We start from the raw sequence: 20,065 nt of genomic DNA, 5'->3' as shown, positions 1-20,065 counted from the left end.
TAGATATAACCCGCTGCACTCACGACACCGTCTGCCTCCACCGCTCTGGGTTAGCTGTATGCTAACAGCAGCTAGCTAGTGGCATTAGCCTCGGACGAGCTGTCAAAACCCACTATCAAACCGCTCCCAAGTGACTCACACCAGTGGCACTTCACCTCCAAACAGTCACGTTAGTTAGGTGGTAATGTTGCGAAACTGATGTAGAAACATAGGTACGCATTGTCCTTTTGTATCTCTCTTTTTTGTTATATAGTTATATTTATGTTTAGCTAACCCAGAACGTACCCAGTGTAGCTTAAAGGTGAAATTACGAAGGTCGATGTTTTCTCATGGAGGTTTTGTACCGTTACTAATCAAGAGGATTCACGAGTGGGCAAAGACAGGTAGGAGTTGGTATGTTCACGCATGATTTTTCACACATTTCTAACTGTCTGTGTTAGTAGTATAGTTCCAGCTGTAGACTGAATGATATAGTGGTAGTAAACGGATATGCGATGGATTACTTGTAGATACATGTTTATTAATTTAAGCCTACATTTTATACAGTAAAGTTGAAGATGTTTTGCTCACACAACAAGATTTACAGTCAAAGGAGAATGAACACAAAAACACAAATTATGTATCTGTATTAATACATTTAAGTCTACTCCTATCTATGCTACTTTCATTCAGATTAACAAACACCATCTTCACTAATGATAACATCAACTAAATGTTTTTTTTTTTTTAAATTAGGTTGAAGTTGAAACTGTTTGGAAATCTGCTGACAAAATCAGAAATGTGCAGAAATAGTGTGGTTGTGTTTTTTGGGTGCTATCTCTGACATCTGACTCTGGCATCTGCTCAGTCATCATGTTTTTTTCTTGTGTTTTGACCAAAGTGTGTGTCTTTACTGACAGACCAGAGGAGGTACACACTTGGATTCTTTGCCATGGGGAATACCTGTAGTAATCTTGGGATCCCTCCAGCTAAGGGCCCCCACCCGGTGGGATGCACTGACTTCATGATGGACCACACTGAAAAGGTAAACATCAAAGTGCATCATCAATAGACAAAGGATATGTAGACGTGTAATTAATTATAGCAAATATGGTTCATCACGTTATGCAGAAGTAGGGACATAGATGGATGCAATACACCATAGTGCTATTAAGTCAGCAGTAAAATGCTGATAGTCAGTTCCTTTCAACCATGACTCAAGCAGACTGGCAGCTGTCCATCCAGGACAAGAGTTTCAGCATGAGTACAAATTGGATTCAGGATGGACACTGCTAGTTTTATTCACACACGGCAGACAAAAGTCATCTCTATTGTGTGAACAACCTCATTTCTGTTCCTCCCACAGGGCAGCTTCTTCCGGCTTTACTATCCTTGTCAAGAGTCTGAAAAAGCAGAAAAACCAGACTGGGTGCCATGCAGGGAGTATTTTAATGGTTTGGCAGATTTCATGAAAATCAACAGGAGTCTCAGTGAAAGGATTTTCAACTACCTCTTTGGTGAATACCCTTTATCAGTAAAAAAAAAAAAAAATGTTTGTATGAAGCTGAATAGTCAGGTTGGTCAGTTTATGATCTATCTTGACCATGTTATATTTCTGGTAATTATGTTTCAGGATATATTTATGTTTAGAAGAGAAAGAGAAAATATCATCATCAGCTGGTTTGTACGTCTTCATACTGTGCACATAAAATCATGGCTGATGTGTTTTTGTTTTAATAAACCGCGTTATCGGTGCACATGATCCAGTGTCACTGTGACAGAAATAATATCACAAACTGAGTCCACACCGATTATGAATGAATGCACCAGCTTCTGATAAGTGTATTTTCACACACTGATGATATGATATTATGTTCCAAAAAGTGTTCATCAGTAGTATTAACCCTTTAAGCACCAAAGTCGCAATATTGTAACAAGCTATGTAACTGAATGAAACAGACAGCTTTTTGAAATTTTGATATCAAAATTGAATAATAAAAAATAAAAAAAAAAAACTACTCTGCCGCCTAAAGGGTTAATAATTGTGCACTGTTTCTGGTGAATTACTTAAAATGAACTGAATTCTTCTATCCATATATGTTTTTCTATTATTTATAACAGGGTCCTTTAAGATCCCAGCCTACATGGATGCTCCATTTAGATGTAATGGAAAATGCCCTGTAGTTATCTTCTCCCATGGCCTGGGAGCCTTTAGGTACGAGTACCACATTTGACTCTATTATTTTGGTTTAAAGTAGTAAACTTGTTCTTACATAGATGTGTCATCTGCATCTAATGGTCTCATTGGCGTCTTCTTTCCAGGACTCTGTATTCAGCTATTTGTGCAGAACTGGCGTCTCAGGGCTTCATCGTGGCATCAGTGGAACACAGGTACGTCTTCACTGTAACTCACTGTGGCTCAGGCCTTTAATCAGGTTTATTATTCTTAGGAAAAACTAAAATGAAAATTTAAACTGAAATTGAAAAAAAATGTCGTTAAAAGTTCAGTATGTGATATTTAGTGGAATCGAATAATGAAGGCACAGATTACAACAAACTGAATGTGGTGGCTGTAAAAATGCAGAAAAGCCCCAGTTATGGCCAGTGTTTGTCTGTTCTGGGCTTTTTATTCAAGGGTATATTAACTCTGGTCTGATCTCATACATAGTAATTGAAGAAAAATGAAAAAAGAAGTAGCTAAGTCCCCTTGTTCTACTGTAATAACATGATGGACCCACTCTACATACATGTATAAACAGCTCATTGTCATATTACAAAAGCACAACCATTGTTATTTTCAGGTGGTTTTACACAAATGAAAATATAATTATGAATGTTTAATTTTCCTTCTAAAGCTCATTAAATCTAAGGTGCAAATATTTAACTAAAATAAAAATGAAGTTGACAGTTTAAAGAAAAAACATTAATTGGAATAAAACTACTTTGAATGATGCAACACGATGCAACTAAAAAACAATTGATTTGGTGCAATCAGTTTTGTTGTCTGTTTTCCTGCTCAGTCTGCCTCAGGAATTGGGATTGGTGGGATTTAAATTTTTTCATTTGATATTTATTTTTAGTGTCTTCAATATATGTTTTCTTAATACGGTTGTGTTTCCGTAGCCTCACATCCTCATTGAAAACTATTTTGTTGTAATATTACCTTATACTTCATTAGATATTAATGCAGGCTATTTAATCAATGTTCATGTAAATCATATTTTATGTCATGCATTCTTTGACTTTCCTATTTCAACTCAAATTAAGTTAATCAAAATAAGACCGTCTGCAGTCCCAAAAGTTAGTGAAACCATAAAGTAAACTGAAAGACTAAGTAAAAATAAAACAAATGGAAAAATTTAGTGTTCTTATTGTTCACACATGAGGATTTAGATTAGTTAGTGTTAAAAACAACAGAGGTTTGAGCCACATTAAATGTGTAGAGGGACAGTATTTACATTCAGACTTTGTCTGCATAGATCTGCGTGTGTCGGCCTCTCCTGCGAGCGGCTACATGTTTATCCGTGCAGTAGGAGTGGAAAGGGTGTGCAGACAATGGTACGAACTAGCTCATCACATTTCTTTTCAGTATAGAGACAAGGGGACCATATGGAGATGAACATAATGGCCACAGTCGGTCTGCACTCACACCAACTGAAGTGGTATTTCACTGAATTTAGGCCAGAAAAAAAGAGTGTGTATGTGCGCGCATGTGTGTGACCTAGTAAGCACCATGTGGTTTATAGCTGTTCCATGATGGACTTTGTCTCACATGTCCACAGTGGGGAATGGTCACAGGCCATTTCAGCTGTTGAGCCTGTGGGGCTGTGGTCACACTACCAACATCAGACGGTGATCTTTACTCAAGAACAGAAGAAAACAGTAAAAATTGATAGAATTATTTACTGATCACTCATTACATTTTCCACATTTTCACATTTCAGCTTCACAAACCCTCACCTGAACACATCAGTTAATGTTTGGATACAATATACAATTCCATGTTTAGATTTTACTCAGAAGTGTCTCATGCTGCCTTCATTCATCTTCATTTAACCCATAAAGACCCGGTGCTACATTTGTGGCAGTTCCCAAATGATTTTTTTCCTCTATAATTAAAATTTCCTATGTGATTTATCACCATTTGTTAGAAAATAATCCTCTGTATTTTGCATTTTTCAGTGTAAATCAGGTATTTTCCAATATTTAATCTACTGATCATGTAGATAAAAACTCAGATTAAAGTTGAGGGTTATTATATCAAAAGCAGAGAAACTGAAGACAAAGTGAAATCTATTATTAACTGAACGTAAACCATGTGTGTCCATCCACTGTGATTGATCCAACTCCATGGGTCTTACTGGTGTTTTACTGATGAATCAATGTTGTAGAAGATGACGGTGTTTCCACGTTCACTACAGAGCCTTTGAACGTCCAAATGGATCATATCTGATGACCATGAACAGTTTGTAAACTGCATTTTACACCAATTATTTACATGTTTTGATAGGATTAGTGGATCAGCAGGCATTAAACATTTTACATCAGTGGATGGTTTTGTTCGATGGTGGATATTTGGGTCTTTATGGGTTAAACATCAAAGCAAAATACAGAATATGTGTGAATCTTGTGTTGTAGTTGGAGTCTGAATGTTGAAAGCATGTAATGCAGTTGGATTCAGCTGACTGTTTTGTAACAACTGAGGAAGTTGCCATGGACACTAATATTGTAAATTATAGATATCGGTTTAAGGCGTCTAGAACTGTTGCACATTCAGATTTTAGCTGGATCAGTTCCTGGATGTGTGCTAGTTTCTCTGAGGGCAAAAAAAGTGGAACAGAGATGCTGTTCTTGGTCAGTGGGTGGGCTCAGTGGGTCACCTGCTGTCGCCTCACAGTAAGAAGGTCCAGACTGAAGCAGGTCTTTCCTGTGATTGTATGTCTTCCTCATGCTAGTTGGGGGTTCCTGTGGGTGGGGTTTCATCTGAGTGTTCTCGCATTTCCTGATGATTTTATGTTGTTATTAAATTGATTGTGATCAGAGAACTGAAAATGTAAATAATTTATTGGTGGCTGTAAAATAATAATAATGATAACAAGATAAGCACTCAGAGAGCGCAGACCTCCGCCAAGACAGATCTGCCCCCCCACCCCACCCCTCCGATCACCACCAACCTTTAATCATTTCTTCCTTGTGCCAGTATCAACATTTCCTGAAAATTTCATGAAAATCCATCCATAACTTTTTGAGTTATCTTGCTAACAAACAAACACGCAAACACACAAAGCAAAGCAATCACAATACCTCCTGGCGGAGATAACAATGGATTAGATTTATATAGCACTTTTCTATGAATGCATACTCAAAGCGCACAGTGGATCCATTATTCGTTTGCTCTCACATTCTCCCTCTGGTGGTGATAAACTACATTTGTAGCCACAGCTGCCCTGGGGCAGGCTGACAGAAGCGTGGCTGCCAATTCGCGCCTACGGCCCCTCTGACCACCACCAAACATTCATACACCAGTGTAAGTAGCAGCACTGGAGGCAAGGAGGGTGAAGTGTCTTGCCCAAGGACACAACAGCACATGACTGGGACAGAGCAGAATTCGAACCTTTTGTTTTTGGACGACCTGCTCTACCATCTGAGCCATGGCCGCTCCCAAATGCAGAACAGCACCTGTTATGGCCAGTGTTTGTCTGTTCTGGGTTTTTTATTCATACAGTGGGGCAAAAAAGTATGTAGTCAGCCACTGATTTTGTAAGTTCTCCTACTTAGAAAGATGAGAGAGGTCTGTAATTTTCATCAGAGGTACACTTCAACTATGAGAGACAAAATGAGAAAAAAAAAATCCAGGAAATCACTTTGTAGGATTTTTAAAGAATTTATTTGTAAATTATGGTGGAAAATAAGTATTTGGTCAATAACAAAAGTTCAACTCAATACTTTGTAACATAACCTTTGTTGGCAATGACAGAGGTCAAATGTTTCCTGTAAGTCTTCACCAGGTTTGCACACACTGTAGCTGGTATTTTGGCCCATTCCTCCATGCAGATCTCCTCTAGAGCAGTGATGTTTTGGGGCTGTCACTGGGCAACACGGACTTTCAACTCCCTCCACAAATTTTCTATGGGGTTGAGGTCTGGAGACTGGCTAGGCCACTCCAGGACCTTGAAATGCTTTTTATGGAGCCACTCCTTCGTTGCCCGAGCGGTGTGTTTGGGATCATTGTCATGCTGGAAGACCCAGCCATGTTCCATCTTCAATGCTCTCACTGATGGAAGGAGGTTTTGGCTTAAAGTCTCACGATACATGGCCCCATTCATTCTTCCCTTAACACAGCTCAGTTGTCCTGTCCCCTTTGCAGAAAAACAGCCCCAAAGCATGAGGTTTCCACCCCCATGCTTCACAGTAAGTATGGTGTTCTTGGGATGCAGCTCAGCATTCTTCTTCCTCCAAACACGACGAGTTGAGTTTTTAACAGAAAGTTGTATTTTGGTTTCATCTGACCTCATGATATTCTCCCAATCCTCTTCTGGATCATCCAAATGCTCTCTGGCAAACTTCAGATGGGCCTGGACATGTACTGGCTTAAGCACGCCTGGCACTGCAGGATTTGAGTCCCTCTCAGCGTAGTGTGTTACTGATGGTAGCCTTTGTTACTTTGGTCCCAGCTCTCTGCAGGTCATTCATCAGGTCCCTCCATGTAGTTCTGGGATTTTTGCACTATTCTCATGATCATTTTGACCCCATGGGATGAGATCTTACATGGGGCCCCAGATCGAGGGAGATTATCAATGGTCTTGTATGTCTTCCATTTTCTTACAATTGCTCCCACAGTGGATTTATTCACACCAACCTGCTTGCCTGTTGTAGATTCACTCTTCCCAGCCTGGTGCAGGTCTACAATTTTCTTCCTGGTGTCCTTCGACAGCTCTTTGGTCTTGTCCATGGTTGAGTTTGGAGTCTGACTGTTTGAGGCTGTGGACAAGTGTCTTTTATACAGATAACGAGTTTAAACAGGTACCATTAATACAGGTAACGAGTGGAGGACAGAAGAGCTTCTTAAAGAAGAAGTTACAGGTCTGTGAGAGACAGAAATCTTGCTTGTTTGTGGGTGACCAAATACTTATTTTCCAACGTAATTTACAAATAAATTCTTTAAAAATCCTACAATGTGATTTCCTGGATTTTTTTTTCTCATTTTTTCTCTCATTGTCAAAGTGTACCTCTGATGAAAATTACAGACCTCTCTCATCTTTCTAAGTAGGAGAACTTGCAAAATCAGTGGCTGACTAAATACTTTTTGGCCCCACTGTATATTAACTGAAAGTGAAGAAAAATGAAAAAAGAAGTATTGAAGTCCCCTTGTTCCACTGTAATAACATGGTGGACCTACTCTATATACATGTATAAACGCCTCATTGTTATATTACAAAAGCACAACCATTGATATTTTCAGGTGATTGTACACAAATGAAAACATAATTATGAATATTACTATTTATTTCATTTTCCATCTAAAGCTCCTTAAATCTAATGTGCAAATATTTAACTAAAATAAAAAACAAAAAGTGCCAGGCACAACAAACCCCGCCCCTTGCACATATTGTAGCTTATTTTGGCATCGATCCAGCTGATGTCAACCTGTCTATGCATGTGCTGATGTCAACATATCAATTTCCTCTATATATGTGCCAAGTTTGAAGTAAATTGAAACAAAATTGATGTTTTTATAGACATATGAAATTTCACCCATTATAAGTAAATGGGAGGGGAAAAAAAAGACTTTTAAGAATTCATAAAAAATTTTAACTTTGACTTACTTTTCCCAAAATGTAATGGTATCTATTCATGGTCACTGGCAATCTATAAACTCAATTTGGTATGAATTCAACCAATAGTTTTGCTGCTAAAATGTTAACATACAAACAAAGAAACAAAGCGAAGCAAAAACAATACTCCTTGCCTCCACTTCTAGGGCGGGGTAATGAAGTTGACAATTTTGAAAAGCATAAATCAGAATAAAACTACTAAAAACTACGAATAATGAATCAATGGGTGCCTTGAAAAGCGCTATAGAAATCCAATCCATTATTATTTTGTATTCTGAAATAGAAAATGAAATAACTGTATTAAAGCAAGTTCACTTCATCTGTTCATAGGGTAAACGCACTAATTGTTTGGAAAAGGTGGATATTGTATTGAGATTAAAAGCTATTATCTATTTATTGAAATGTTGATGTACAAGCGTTCATCTAATTCTCCTTCTAAGTAATATTGGATTTCTTTTAAGCGTCGCTTTGCCACGTTTTCTCCGTTTTTGTCTTTCCTGCAGAGACCAGTCAGCCTCAGCTACGTATTATTTCCGTGAGAAGACCGAGTCCGAGAAGGCGAAAGGGAATTCACCTAAAACACCAGACTCAAGTCCAGATGACATGGTGAGGGAGTGGATTTATTACAGAGCTCTGCAACACGGGGAGAGCGAGTTCCCCCTCCGAAACAAACAGGTACAGACGACCAAAGGGAACCACATAACAGGGGCATTGTACACAAGGAGAGGAAACTATTTCACAGTGTGGTTTTCAAATGGGATTACACAACATTTACATTTTAGTAACAGATTGCAGTGTGACACACATGCTGTTCACACCACATCCTTGTTTTTCAGTCTTTTGTCTGATCTTTTACCTGATTCACTGACTTTAAAACTGAAACGTCCCTCATCAGATTTTTCCTGTTGATCTTGGCATGAAATAAAGTAGTGTGTGATGTTTATTTTGGGGGCATAGATCTGTGGGTGTTTGTGGTTTTGTCCTGACTTGTACGAATCTTTCTTATCCTTTGCAGGTGAAACAGAGAGCAGACGAATGCATTCTGGCTCTGGATAAACTCGCTGAAATTAACTCAGGGACACCGATGCAGAATGTTTTGCAAACACAGTTTGACTGGACGACACTGGAGGTGAACTGTTGCTTTTAAGTCTTTTAAGTTTAACTAGTCTTATTCATTACATCTCTAGCATTCATTACTTCTCTGTTTTTTTTCCCTGAACTTGTTATTGATTTTGTGCCATTATCAAACAGCGAGAGTGAATAGTAAAATACAAGATAAATCACTGGTTTCTGTACATACAGGCAAAGAATAGGCACAGAGTCATATTAAAGAGAAAAGAAAACACAAAGGGTTGACACATTTTACAGACACGCTTTTATTTTAGTCATAGAACTAACCCTCAACTATTCCTGTTCCACCCCTCTCCCGTCCCACCCACACCCATACAAACCAAACGAAAATAGGTAAAAAAAGGTAAGTTAGTTACTTGGTGATAGGAATAATGAAAATGAAAAATAGATGAGCACAAAAAAAAAGAGAAAAAAAAAGTTTAAAACCAAACAAGCAGTCTTTTTATAATGTGTTTTTTTACACGGCCATACTGCAGCCACAACAAAAGCATGATTTTTCAGTGTTTGACACCACCATTTTTGTGACCAAAAATCACAATGAAACAAATGGTGTTAGGCACAACAAACCCCACCCCTCGCACATATTGTAGCTTATTTTGGCATCGATCCAGCTGATGCCATCATGTCTATGTGTGGGCTGATGTCAGCATATCAATTTCCTCTATATATGTGCAAAGTTTGAAATAAATTGAAACAAAATTTATGTTTTTATAGACGTTTGAAATTTTGCCCATTATAAGCAAATGGGAGAAAAAAAGATTTTAAAAATTCATAAAAAATATGAACTTTGTCCTACTGCTCCCAAAATGTAAATCGGATCTTTTCTGGGTCACTGGAAATCTATAAACCCAATCTGGTATGACTTCAACCAATAGTTTTGCTGCTAGAGTGTTAACAAACAAAGAAATAAACAAACCGAACCAAAAATAATCCCCCTTGCCTCCCCTACGAGGGGGGGGTGTAAAAATAAATGTAGATGTTTAACATTATAATTATTATATGAAATGGGGAATATTCATACAAAACAAATGTATTGCTCATCAAATATCTTATGATTACTTAGTTAAGCTTTTTATTTGTGAACATTGTCAACATTTGAAGCATTTGACCGACATTTATTATGAGGCAAGGCAAGTTTATTTGTATAGCACATTTCAGCAACAAGGCAATTCAAGGTGCTTCACACAGGACATTGAAAAAAAAGAAACAAAAAGAAACACATTTAAAACATTATAAAAGAAACATGTATAAGCTTTATATTATATATTAAAGTGCTTGTCAACATATTTAAAAAGCCCAAAACGGAAGATTACCATGTATGTGCTTTTTTATTTTATTTATCAGTACATATTTTACATGTCAATTCAATTCAACTTTATTTGTATAGCCCAATATCACACCAAGGTTATCTCAAAGGGCTTTACAGAGTCAGTTGGAGTAAACAACAGTCAAATAAACAGCAAGAAAATGAGTCATGTCCAGGGCATCCCCCGTCCTTAGACCCTCCTTCTCAGCAAGGAAAAACTCAAAACCCAGTGGGAAAAGGGAGAAACCTCAGGGAGAACCACAGTGAAGGAGAGATCCACTCCCATGGACGGACAGGCTATAGATGCACCAGGACTGATGGACGTCCATTTGCAGATGTAGTTCTAGTCTGCAAGTCTACATGTGAACCTGAAACACACACTGAAATCGACAATGTGCATTTAACTCATCACTGACACACAACACATCACACACTGCAGACAGGGAGTAATGGGCTGCCATGTTGGGTGGCTGGGGGCCTTTAGTGCCTTTCTCAAGGGCATATCAGCCAACAATTTCTCTCCTGGTCTGGGGTATTGAACCGGCAACTCTTTTGCCACAAGCGGTTTCCCTGTGATAGGGTAAGTTTTATTATCAGAGCTGATCATTTTATTTATTAATTTGTTTATTTATTTACCTTTTATTTAACCAGGAAATCCCATTGAGATTAGAAATCTCTTACAATGTAGACCTGGCCAAGGTAGCAGCCACACACTCAATACTATATAAACACACACATGATACACAATGAACAATAAAACACAGTAACAGTTATTCAACCATAGTGGCCTCAAGAAAAACAGTGACCTGCCTCCTTCACCGCATTCTCCATGATACTTTTAAAATCATTAACAGAAATGAATGTTTGTAGGTGTTGATGTTAGCTAATTCCATTTCTGACCTATGATCTCAGCATCTCAACAGCCTGGTCAATAATTTCTGTGTAGAGGATTTGGATCAATTTACCCACACGTCTGCGGCAGCAACACTGTGCAAGACTAGCTCCTGTTAGCTCTGAAATACAGCCAGCTAATGTAAAAAAAAAAAAACATCAGCTGATTCCACCACACACTGCACAATCTGAACATGATCGTTAGCCTCATAGTATAATTGCCTAACTCCAACACAAATGGACAAAAGTATTTGGACACATTAAATTCAGGTGTTTCTTTTCTAACAGGGGTCTGGGATACAAAACAATAATGACAAATGTCATAATATTTTTTTTATATTGTGATAATTGTAATAGTGATTATTAATATTGATGTTTCTATGTCAAATCAGCGTGAGCTGGACATCTTATAGCTGTAGCCATGATGTGTCCCAATATTTTTATATATATATAGTTTATAAACATCAATATTCCCTTAAAGTTTAATGGGAGATTTTTCTTCCTAAGTGAGATGTGAAGAGAGTAGATGGTTCATTGTGGTAGAAAATTATTTAGTCAGAGCACAAGGAATATTTTAGAATTTAGAGGTAGAACATTTAAAATCATAGTCATGGATTAAAAAAAATAATTATAAATCTATGTTGAGAGAAATTAAGTAAAAACCATCTCTGAGGCATTTTGGAAGATAACAAAGATAGCAAAGATAACAATTTAAACCAAACAAACCAATGCAATGATATTTATGGCAATATACAATTATATTATGACATTTATTACCTGAATTCAACAGGTTCCAATACTTATGTCCATTTGTGTATGAGTTAGGGCAATTATGCTTTGAGGCTAAATGATGTAAAGATCCACCGGTCACTAACAGCTGTTGTTTTGTCTGATTAATAACAGAACTCCATGGACATGTGCAGGATAGCTGTAATGGGACATTCCTTCGGAGGAGCCACTGTTATTGAAGCTCTGTGCAAGGAGGTGAAATTTAAGTATGTGTCATTCAACGTGGATCCATCATGACTCTATTATCTGTCAATAACCAGGAGAAAACCTGCATAACAGATCAGTGCATGATAACCTTTTTGTGGTTTCAGATGCGGCATTGCGCTGGACGCCTGGATGCATCCTTTAGATGATGAGATCTTCCCCCGAGTGAAGCAGCCCATCTTCTTCATCAACTCTGAGAAGTTCCAGTGGGCGGGGAACATCAGCCGGATGAAGAAGCTGGACTCGGCGGTCATACAGAGAAAAATGATCACCATCAGGTACCCGGAACACCTTGCACAGGGTGCCCGTGCAGGGCTTGAAAGTGTTATAAAGTATGGAATTTTGAAACACGGTTTTCCAGGCCTTGAAAAGTCTTGAATTTTGTGTGAAAGTCGTAATAAAGTATGGAAAAAAGTTTCTCTCATTGTGGAATTTTAGAGTAACCTCATAAGATAAGAAATACATGAGGAAAGCATATGATTTCACTAACCAGTCAGTACTGGATTGATTCTAGTGAAACGTGTTTGTATGATATCCATTTATTTTTTTCCATATGTTTTGAAAACATTTCTGTCAGTACAACATAACTTACTGCGAGTTATACATTCATTCATTCACACATTAATTAAATTGACCTTTTCTGTTACATATAACAAGCACAATCTCAACCAAAAAAGTAGGAATGCAAGTGTAAAAGTACATAAAGTCAAGGTCTTGGGAAGAAAATAGTTCTGAAAAAGTCTGGAATTTTTATTTGCAGGGTTCCCTTGTGGTCTCAAAAAGTCTTTAAAAGTCTTGAGTTTACAAATCTGCATTTAATACCTTAAAAAAGTCTTAAAAGGTATTAAATTTGATATGGAAGGTCTCAAGTTATGTTGCCATAAACTCATTGGCTGTATTGTGTTTAAATGTACAACCTGCAAAGAAACTAGCATTAATCTACTCTGTTCCACCTGTTCCAACCTGACAATTTATATTGAAATTAGGAATCAATTATCGCTAACTTTGCAGCCCCTGGTGAGAAATGACTCGAAACAGTGGGAATCAAGGCATTGGAGTAAATAAATATATTTTCCTAAATTCTAGGACTCAGGAATTTCTGCCTGTTTGAGACTTAAAAGATTCAAGATTCAAAGCGTTTATTGTCACGTGTACAGTAAAGTTGCAGGTTTCTCTGTACAATGAAAATCTTACTCTGCCGTCCACACTGAATGCCACAAGAATTTAAGATAAATATAAAAATTTAAGTATAAAACTTGAAGTAGAATAATTTCACTAGGAAATTACAACAACCAAAACAAAGTGGCATTTAAAAAACGGCATGCAAGATTTTAAAAAATTAAAAATGAACTACTATTGCTAAGAGAAAAATGTATGTTTACATAAATGTGCAACATCTGGGTAATTATGCAAACTGTCAGAGGTAAACTGTATACAGCATGTTCAAAACTGCCTGAGAAAAGTGAGATGTTAATGTGCAAAACTGTCATAGATAACAGTACGATATATGATAAACAGTATGATATATGTATATGTCAGGGTAGAGACTGCGATCTGGTAGGATCGGCGATTCTACCAGTAGAGACTCCGATCGTTGTCTCTACCAGTAGAAACTCCGATCAGAGTCTCTACTGGTAGAAACTCTGATCCTACCAAACATTTAATAGGATCGGAGTTTCTACTGGTAGAAACTCCAATCCTACTGGTAGAAACTCCGATCGGAGTCTCTACTGATAGAAACTCCGATCTTACCAATAGAATTGCCAAATGCAAAGTTAATGTTGAAATTCCAAAGGTTTTGAGAAAATTGTTGTCATTTTATATTTCACAAATGGTTTTAATATTTGGTGCTTTCCATAAATTATTTATATATTATGTGAGCGTGCTGAGACTAACTAAGAAGTCCAGATGTGGGTTAGGGTTAGGTAGGTAGGATCAGAGTTCCTACCAGTAGAGACTCCGATCGGAGTTTCTACTGGCAGGATCGGAGTTTCTACCAGTAGAGACTCTGATCGGAGTTTCTACCAGTAGAGACTCCGATCGGAGTTTCTACCGGTAGAAACTCCGATCAGAGTCTCTACTGGTAGAAACTCCGATCTTACCAATAGAATTGCCAAATGCAAAGTTAATGTTGAAATTCCAAAGGTTTTGAGAAAATTGTTGTCATTTTATATTTCACAAATGGTTTTAATATTTAGTGCTTTCCATAAATTATTTATATATTATGTGAGCGTGCTGAGACTAACTAAAAAGTCCAGATGTGGGTTAGGGTTAGGGTTAGGTAGGTAGGATCAGAGTTTCTACCAGTAGAGACTCCGATCGGAGTTTCTACTGGCAGGATCGGAGTTTCTACCAGTAGAGACTCTGATCGGAGTTTTTACCGGTAGAGACTCTGATCGGAGTTTCTACTGGTAGAATCGCCGATCCTACCAGATCGCAGTCTCTACCCTGACATATATATATAAGGTGCATAAAGTGTATGGCTGTGAAATGGGCATTGAAGTCTGTTCCAAGTACAAAGGTCTTAAAAAGTTTTATATGTAACTTGTAGGAACCCTGTATTTGGATAAAGATCAAACCCCTGTTTACAGCCCACCCTCACAGCTCAGCTCTAGAAGGTCTGCTCTCTAACTGTGCACTAATGTTTGTCTCCATCAGAGGGACAGTCCACCAGAGTTTCCCAGACTTCACCTTCCTGACGGGAAACTGGATCGGGAAGCTGATGAAGCTAAAAGGGGAGATCGACCCCGAGCTTGCTATAGACCTGTCAAACAAAGCATCACTAGCCTTTCTGCAGCGGCATCTGGGTAAGCAACGTGTAGATTTTGCAGAAAGCACATACTATTAGATCTGTGTTATATTTGTACTTTTAGTCAACTATAAATGTCCTGGGGGGGATCGTCATATTGTTGAATCTGCACTGACTGAATCATGGTTGACTGGTGTAATTGTGTTGTTGTGAAACTCTCTTTATTGGTGTTTTTGGAAGAAGATTACAAAGAAATGCACATTTTTCCATTGTGGGGCTTCTAAAGTCCAAGTCCAGATGCTAAGTCCCAGTTCAGACCTGACATTAACTTTCATCCTGACACATTCCACCACATACGTACAACTTTAAGAAAAGATCTTTAGATGATCAGGATGCATTCCTATCCAGTCAGTCCAATCCAGACCAGTGGTTCCCAACAGTTGAGAACTACTGGTCTGGCTTCAGGACTTCCACTATCACCCCTCAATGACAAGCCATGAGCCAAACTGATAAAAGTTAAATTTCTCAAATTTATTTAATGAAAAGTTGGTGTGTTTTGAACCTGAGATAATACAGAATATCACAGTATGAAAAACACAGAAGACAAATTTAATGATAAACCAAACTGACCAACAGGTGGTGATGCTAAATATGGAAATATTCCCTTAAAACACTGAATTACGTACATTTAAAAAAAAAAAAAAACAAAGTGCACTCAGTTAAAAATTAAAAGTGCATTCAGTCACTTATTCAAGCATGAATCATAAAGCCGACATAACAATCGGAACATGTCAGTAACAGCCATTTTTAACACACTTGTGCATTCATGTATTCATATAAAATGAACTCCGTTAAGTGCAACTAGTGTTTCTTAACATTATTTCTTGCCCAGGCAAAGGCCCGTGACCCACTGAAAATGGGTTTGCGACCCACTTTTGGGTCACAACCCAATCAGGAATCATTGGTCTAGAGCGCAAACAACAGTACTAGTAGTGTTTTAACCTTTGATGTTGAACATGAACTGTCAACTGGAACACACTGAACAATAAGTATTTGAATTTTGACCCAGTAGTTTTTGTTTTGGGGCTCTTCTTTTCTAAATCTGTGCAGCTGCCTTTTGGCACCTGGTTGAACTCCAAAAAGCACTTACATGGTCAAAACTCAGTAAAACCACAGTCAAAAAAATAAATAAATAAATAAAGGAAAATGACCACATCACTGCAATCAAAAGTAAAAACAAAAAATGACACAGAAAACGGTGTGGAAAAAAAAGCCCAAACTGTCTATTTTTATAGTCGGTCTCACTCACTGCTCTGTGTTTTTCCCCCATTACACAGGTGGCGGGGGTGCACTGAGCATGCTCAGCTGTCTAAGGAAAGGGCAAGGTCTATTCTTTCAGCACGTTTTGAAATTTTTGTTATTGAGCAAATGGTTGAATTTTTATGAATATTTGAAATCATACATACAGAACGAGCACCACAGACACGTTAGGGGTTAAAGGGTTTAGACGTCTCAAGGACTTTTCCTCCTAGTGAAGTATTTGTACTGTGTTGTCACGTTAATTAAAGGATGTGAATACGTCTTCCTCCAGTGGTGAATCAAATCTGAATTAAAGCTGTGACTGTATTGGATTTGCAGGCCTGGAGAGGAACTTCAACCAGTGGGACCCTCTGATCGACGGGGAGGATACAAACCTCATTCAAGGAACCAATGTCACTGTGCTCCAGTCCGCCATCTGAGCTCCACACAGTCCTGAAGGACCCGGGACCGCCAGGCCCTGGACGATCCACCTCACCCATGTATTGGCTGAACAGACCTAGAATGTCACAGACGGGCCTGCGTACAGACTACGTTTGGAAGTAGGTTAGGAAAGCTGATCTCTACCTCACCAGCAGGAAAGATTTGTTTTTCTCAACAGATCACCTCAGTGCTCAGTGTACCAGTGTTTGTTTTTGAGGCCTGCATGTTGCGTATGAGCAGCTTCTCCTTTTCACTGTTAGTGAAATCTTAAGGATTACCAACAAATTCTCTGATCTAATCATAGCCAAATATATCCACTTTTGGTGATTATAGAAAGTCAACAGAGAAATCAAGTGTTGTTTCATGCTAATAAAGTATGTCACTCTGGAAATAATGAGACTCCAGCAGAGACGAGTTACACTATGATTGCAGTGTGATTATGTGATAAGGCCTTTAATGAGAATGTTCTCCAGTCAGAGGACTGGGTAGACTTAGTAATGTAGATCTAGATCAGCAACCAAGCGTCTATCTGGACTTCACAATAAATTAAACAATACAGAAATAATAATAATAACACTAAACACTAATGTTGATCCAACCAGTAGATGCAGTCAGATGCTATGTGCCTTCATGCAGTACTGTTCCTTCTCCTCGCTCCATGAAATGTAACAGACCTCTACTTTTATACACTTCTGTCAGAAATATTGCATTTGTACACAACAGACATCCAATAAATCTGGTTTGTATACAAAATGGTCTCATCTTTGTCTGGCATTTTTACAGCAGGAACAGGTGAACTCTGAGGTGGGAAGTAAGTAACTGTACAAATAATTCAGTATTGTGTTCAAGTTGTTTTCAGGTATCACTACATGGTCTATCCAACTCCTTTTTACTCTTATTCCTTATGTTTTATTACTAATATCTGTTGTTTCTCTTCTGTACATTGTCAAAATGATTGTTACATGTTATTTCTTTCTACATCATTGTACACCATGAAAACATCAGGACTGATTTGATCAATACTATAAAATGTAACGATTAAAATGAGGGAACATTAAACCTATATGCATGAAGTAGACAGATGAAAGTAACTTAACAGATGTAAGACAAAGGATGAACAGGAAAGAAAACGCCTGCGGTTGCTGACTTTTTCAGCAAGACGAAACGTCATGAAGAGACATGGCTGTGGCTAGAGTTAATGATCATTATTTTCAGTTTAATGTTTTAAATTATATTACATTTACAAGATGTCCACTGAGCTTTTAAAAAAACTTGAATTTTACCATCCTAAATTAAGGCCTTCATTCTTAACATTTATAACAACTGGTGCAAAGTACAACAAACCCCACCCCTCGCACGTTTTGTAGCTTATTTTTGGCATCGATCCAGCAGATGTCATCATGTCTATTCATGTGGTCATGTCAGTGTATCATTGCCTCTATATATGTGCCAGGTTTGAAGTAAATTGAAACTAAATTGATGTTTTTATAGACATTTGAAATTTTGCCCGTTATGTAAATGGGAGGAAAACAAAGATTTGAAAAATGGATTACAAATTTGAACTTTGACCTACTTTTCCCAAGATGTAATCACATCTATTCTGGATCACTGGCCATCTATAAACCCAATTTGGTATGAATTCAACCAATAATTGTGCTGCTAGAGTGTTAAAAATCAAATTGAACCAAAAACAATACCCCTTGCCTACCCTTCAGGTGGCGGGGTAATTAACCCTTAAATCTGGCATTCAAAGGTCTTAAAAATTCCATGGATGCAATAAATGACATTTCTATATTAGCTTTGGAAATGTGTTTAAAGAATTTGTCAGATCTGTAATTAGTGTGGATCATTTTATCATAATGAAGAACTGAATGAATGGAGCCTCTAACAATCATTCAGAGGTGGAGGAAAGTGTCATGAAAAATGGAAATGTAATATCAGCTGGATTGAAACATGGTTAAGACTGGTTCAACACTAACTACGAGGTCTGTTCTACTGTTATTTTTGTGAATGTAAGGCCTTGAATTTCATCAAAGATCCCTTGAAAAACATGTCTTAAAAAGTCATAAATATGGCTTCCTCAAACTTGCAGATACTCTGAGGTAAGAGTGGTTAAAGGCAGGGGTGTCAAAACTCAGTTTAGTTCACGGGCCACATTCAGCCCAATTTGATCTCCAGTGGGCCGGACCAGTAAAATAACACCATAATAGCATATAAATAATGACTGCTCCAAATATTTGTCTTTGTATTTCAACAGCCATGTTGGAGACTTTGTAATCACATAGATTCAGATCATACACGTTTCTGAAATGCACAAATATTCAACCATTCTGGGGGAAGGTTCACTCAACTCTCTGTGATGTGTTCGGATATACAATCCCAAATTCTTGTCTTGTTTATACCTCGGACATTTGAAAGAAATGGTGCATGAAGGAGACCGATATCTTTTCAAGATTCTCCTGGTGGAAGAAGGCCATAACAAACAGCTGGTTTAAGACTGATGCTCCGTCTTACAAACAATGACTTTCACTCACAGATGATATACTTGTCTTGGAACATCTTACTGAAGTTAAAAGAAAATCTCTTTATAAAAACTGGGGAAAATGACTGACATTCAGTGAAATACGCATCTATTAAGAGACCCAAACACACTGTGATACAAACACAGGCTGTTCCTTTCATTTGTTTGTTTTCTGTTCTTGTGTTTCTTTTCTTGCTCAACCTGAGGAGATTGGATTGTGTTATACTGATAAAAACAAGAAAAAAAAAAAGACAAAAAAAATTATTTTAGTGCAAAAAAACCATCAAATTACAAGAATATTTATATTTACAAACTATCCAAACAAAAAAAATGTGATCCTGAAAAAATAGGTGCAATTTTAACAATATTATGCCTCATAGTAACAGGCAGAATATTATTAAAATTGCAATTTCAGGTTATTCACTTTTATTTTGGTTGAGGATAGTTATATATTTTCATAATTAAATAGATTTTTTGCACTAATACAAAGAGAAAATTTGGAGTCATTATTTATAGGTTATTATGCTATTATTTCACTTGGTTGATCTGCATGTGGAATCTGAAATGAAAAACAAGTTCAACACCCTTGACTGTTAATGTGCTAAGTGTCATTTTTGCACTTTGCAAATTCATCCTGTGAGCCAGATTGGAACCTTTGGTGGGTTTGTTTTGGTCTGCAGGCCACATGTTTGATAACCCTGGTTTAAATCCTGACCTTCACTTACCTTCCAGGACCCACTTTTTGCTTTGACACTTCAGAGTCTGCATTTTTCATACTTTTACTACTGCAAAAAAAAAGTTACATCAGTACTTCTACTTTTAAAATGTGTTTCTACTGGATTAAATGTGTACACCTCTGGGTGATATACAAGTTACACCCAGCCACGTTGGACTTTTCCAAATTTAAAAATAGAACCAAT

The 20,065-nt window shown here is 37.6% G+C and overlaps 1 protein-coding gene across 2 annotated transcripts; it reads left to right on the top strand.

Moving 5' to 3' along the window:
• The first annotated feature begins 64 nt into the window (after nt 1–64).
• pla2g7 (phospholipase A2, group VII (platelet-activating factor acetylhydrolase, plasma)) lies at nt 65–17,377 on the top strand. 2 transcript variants are annotated; one of them, XM_030128163.1, is made up of 11 exons: nt 65–383; nt 900–1,024; nt 1,346–1,496; nt 2,101–2,194; nt 2,302–2,370; nt 8,318–8,489; nt 8,830–8,943; nt 12,046–12,137; nt 12,243–12,413; nt 14,794–14,942; nt 16,523–17,377. In XM_030128163.1, the coding sequence occupies exons 1-11, from the start codon at nt 320–322 to the stop codon at nt 16,621–16,623; spliced, it is 1,302 nt and encodes a 433-aa protein (XP_029984023.1). In that variant the 5' UTR covers nt 65–319; the 3' UTR covers nt 16,624–17,377. The 2 variants fall into 2 exon arrangements, with proteins under 2 accessions (XP_029984023.1, XP_029984024.1); XM_030128164.1 differs by having other exon boundaries at nt 65–393.
• The last annotated feature ends 2,688 nt before the right edge of the window (nt 17,378–20,065 follow it).

The sequence above is a fragment of the Sphaeramia orbicularis genome, chromosome 24, assembly GCF_902148855.1.
Source record: "Sphaeramia orbicularis chromosome 24, fSphaOr1.1, whole genome shotgun sequence".
NCBI lineage: Eukaryota > Metazoa > Chordata > Actinopteri > Kurtiformes > Apogonidae > Sphaeramia > Sphaeramia orbicularis.
Note: the sequence above shows the minus strand (reverse complement) of the source record. Positions and strands in the feature narration are given on the sequence as shown.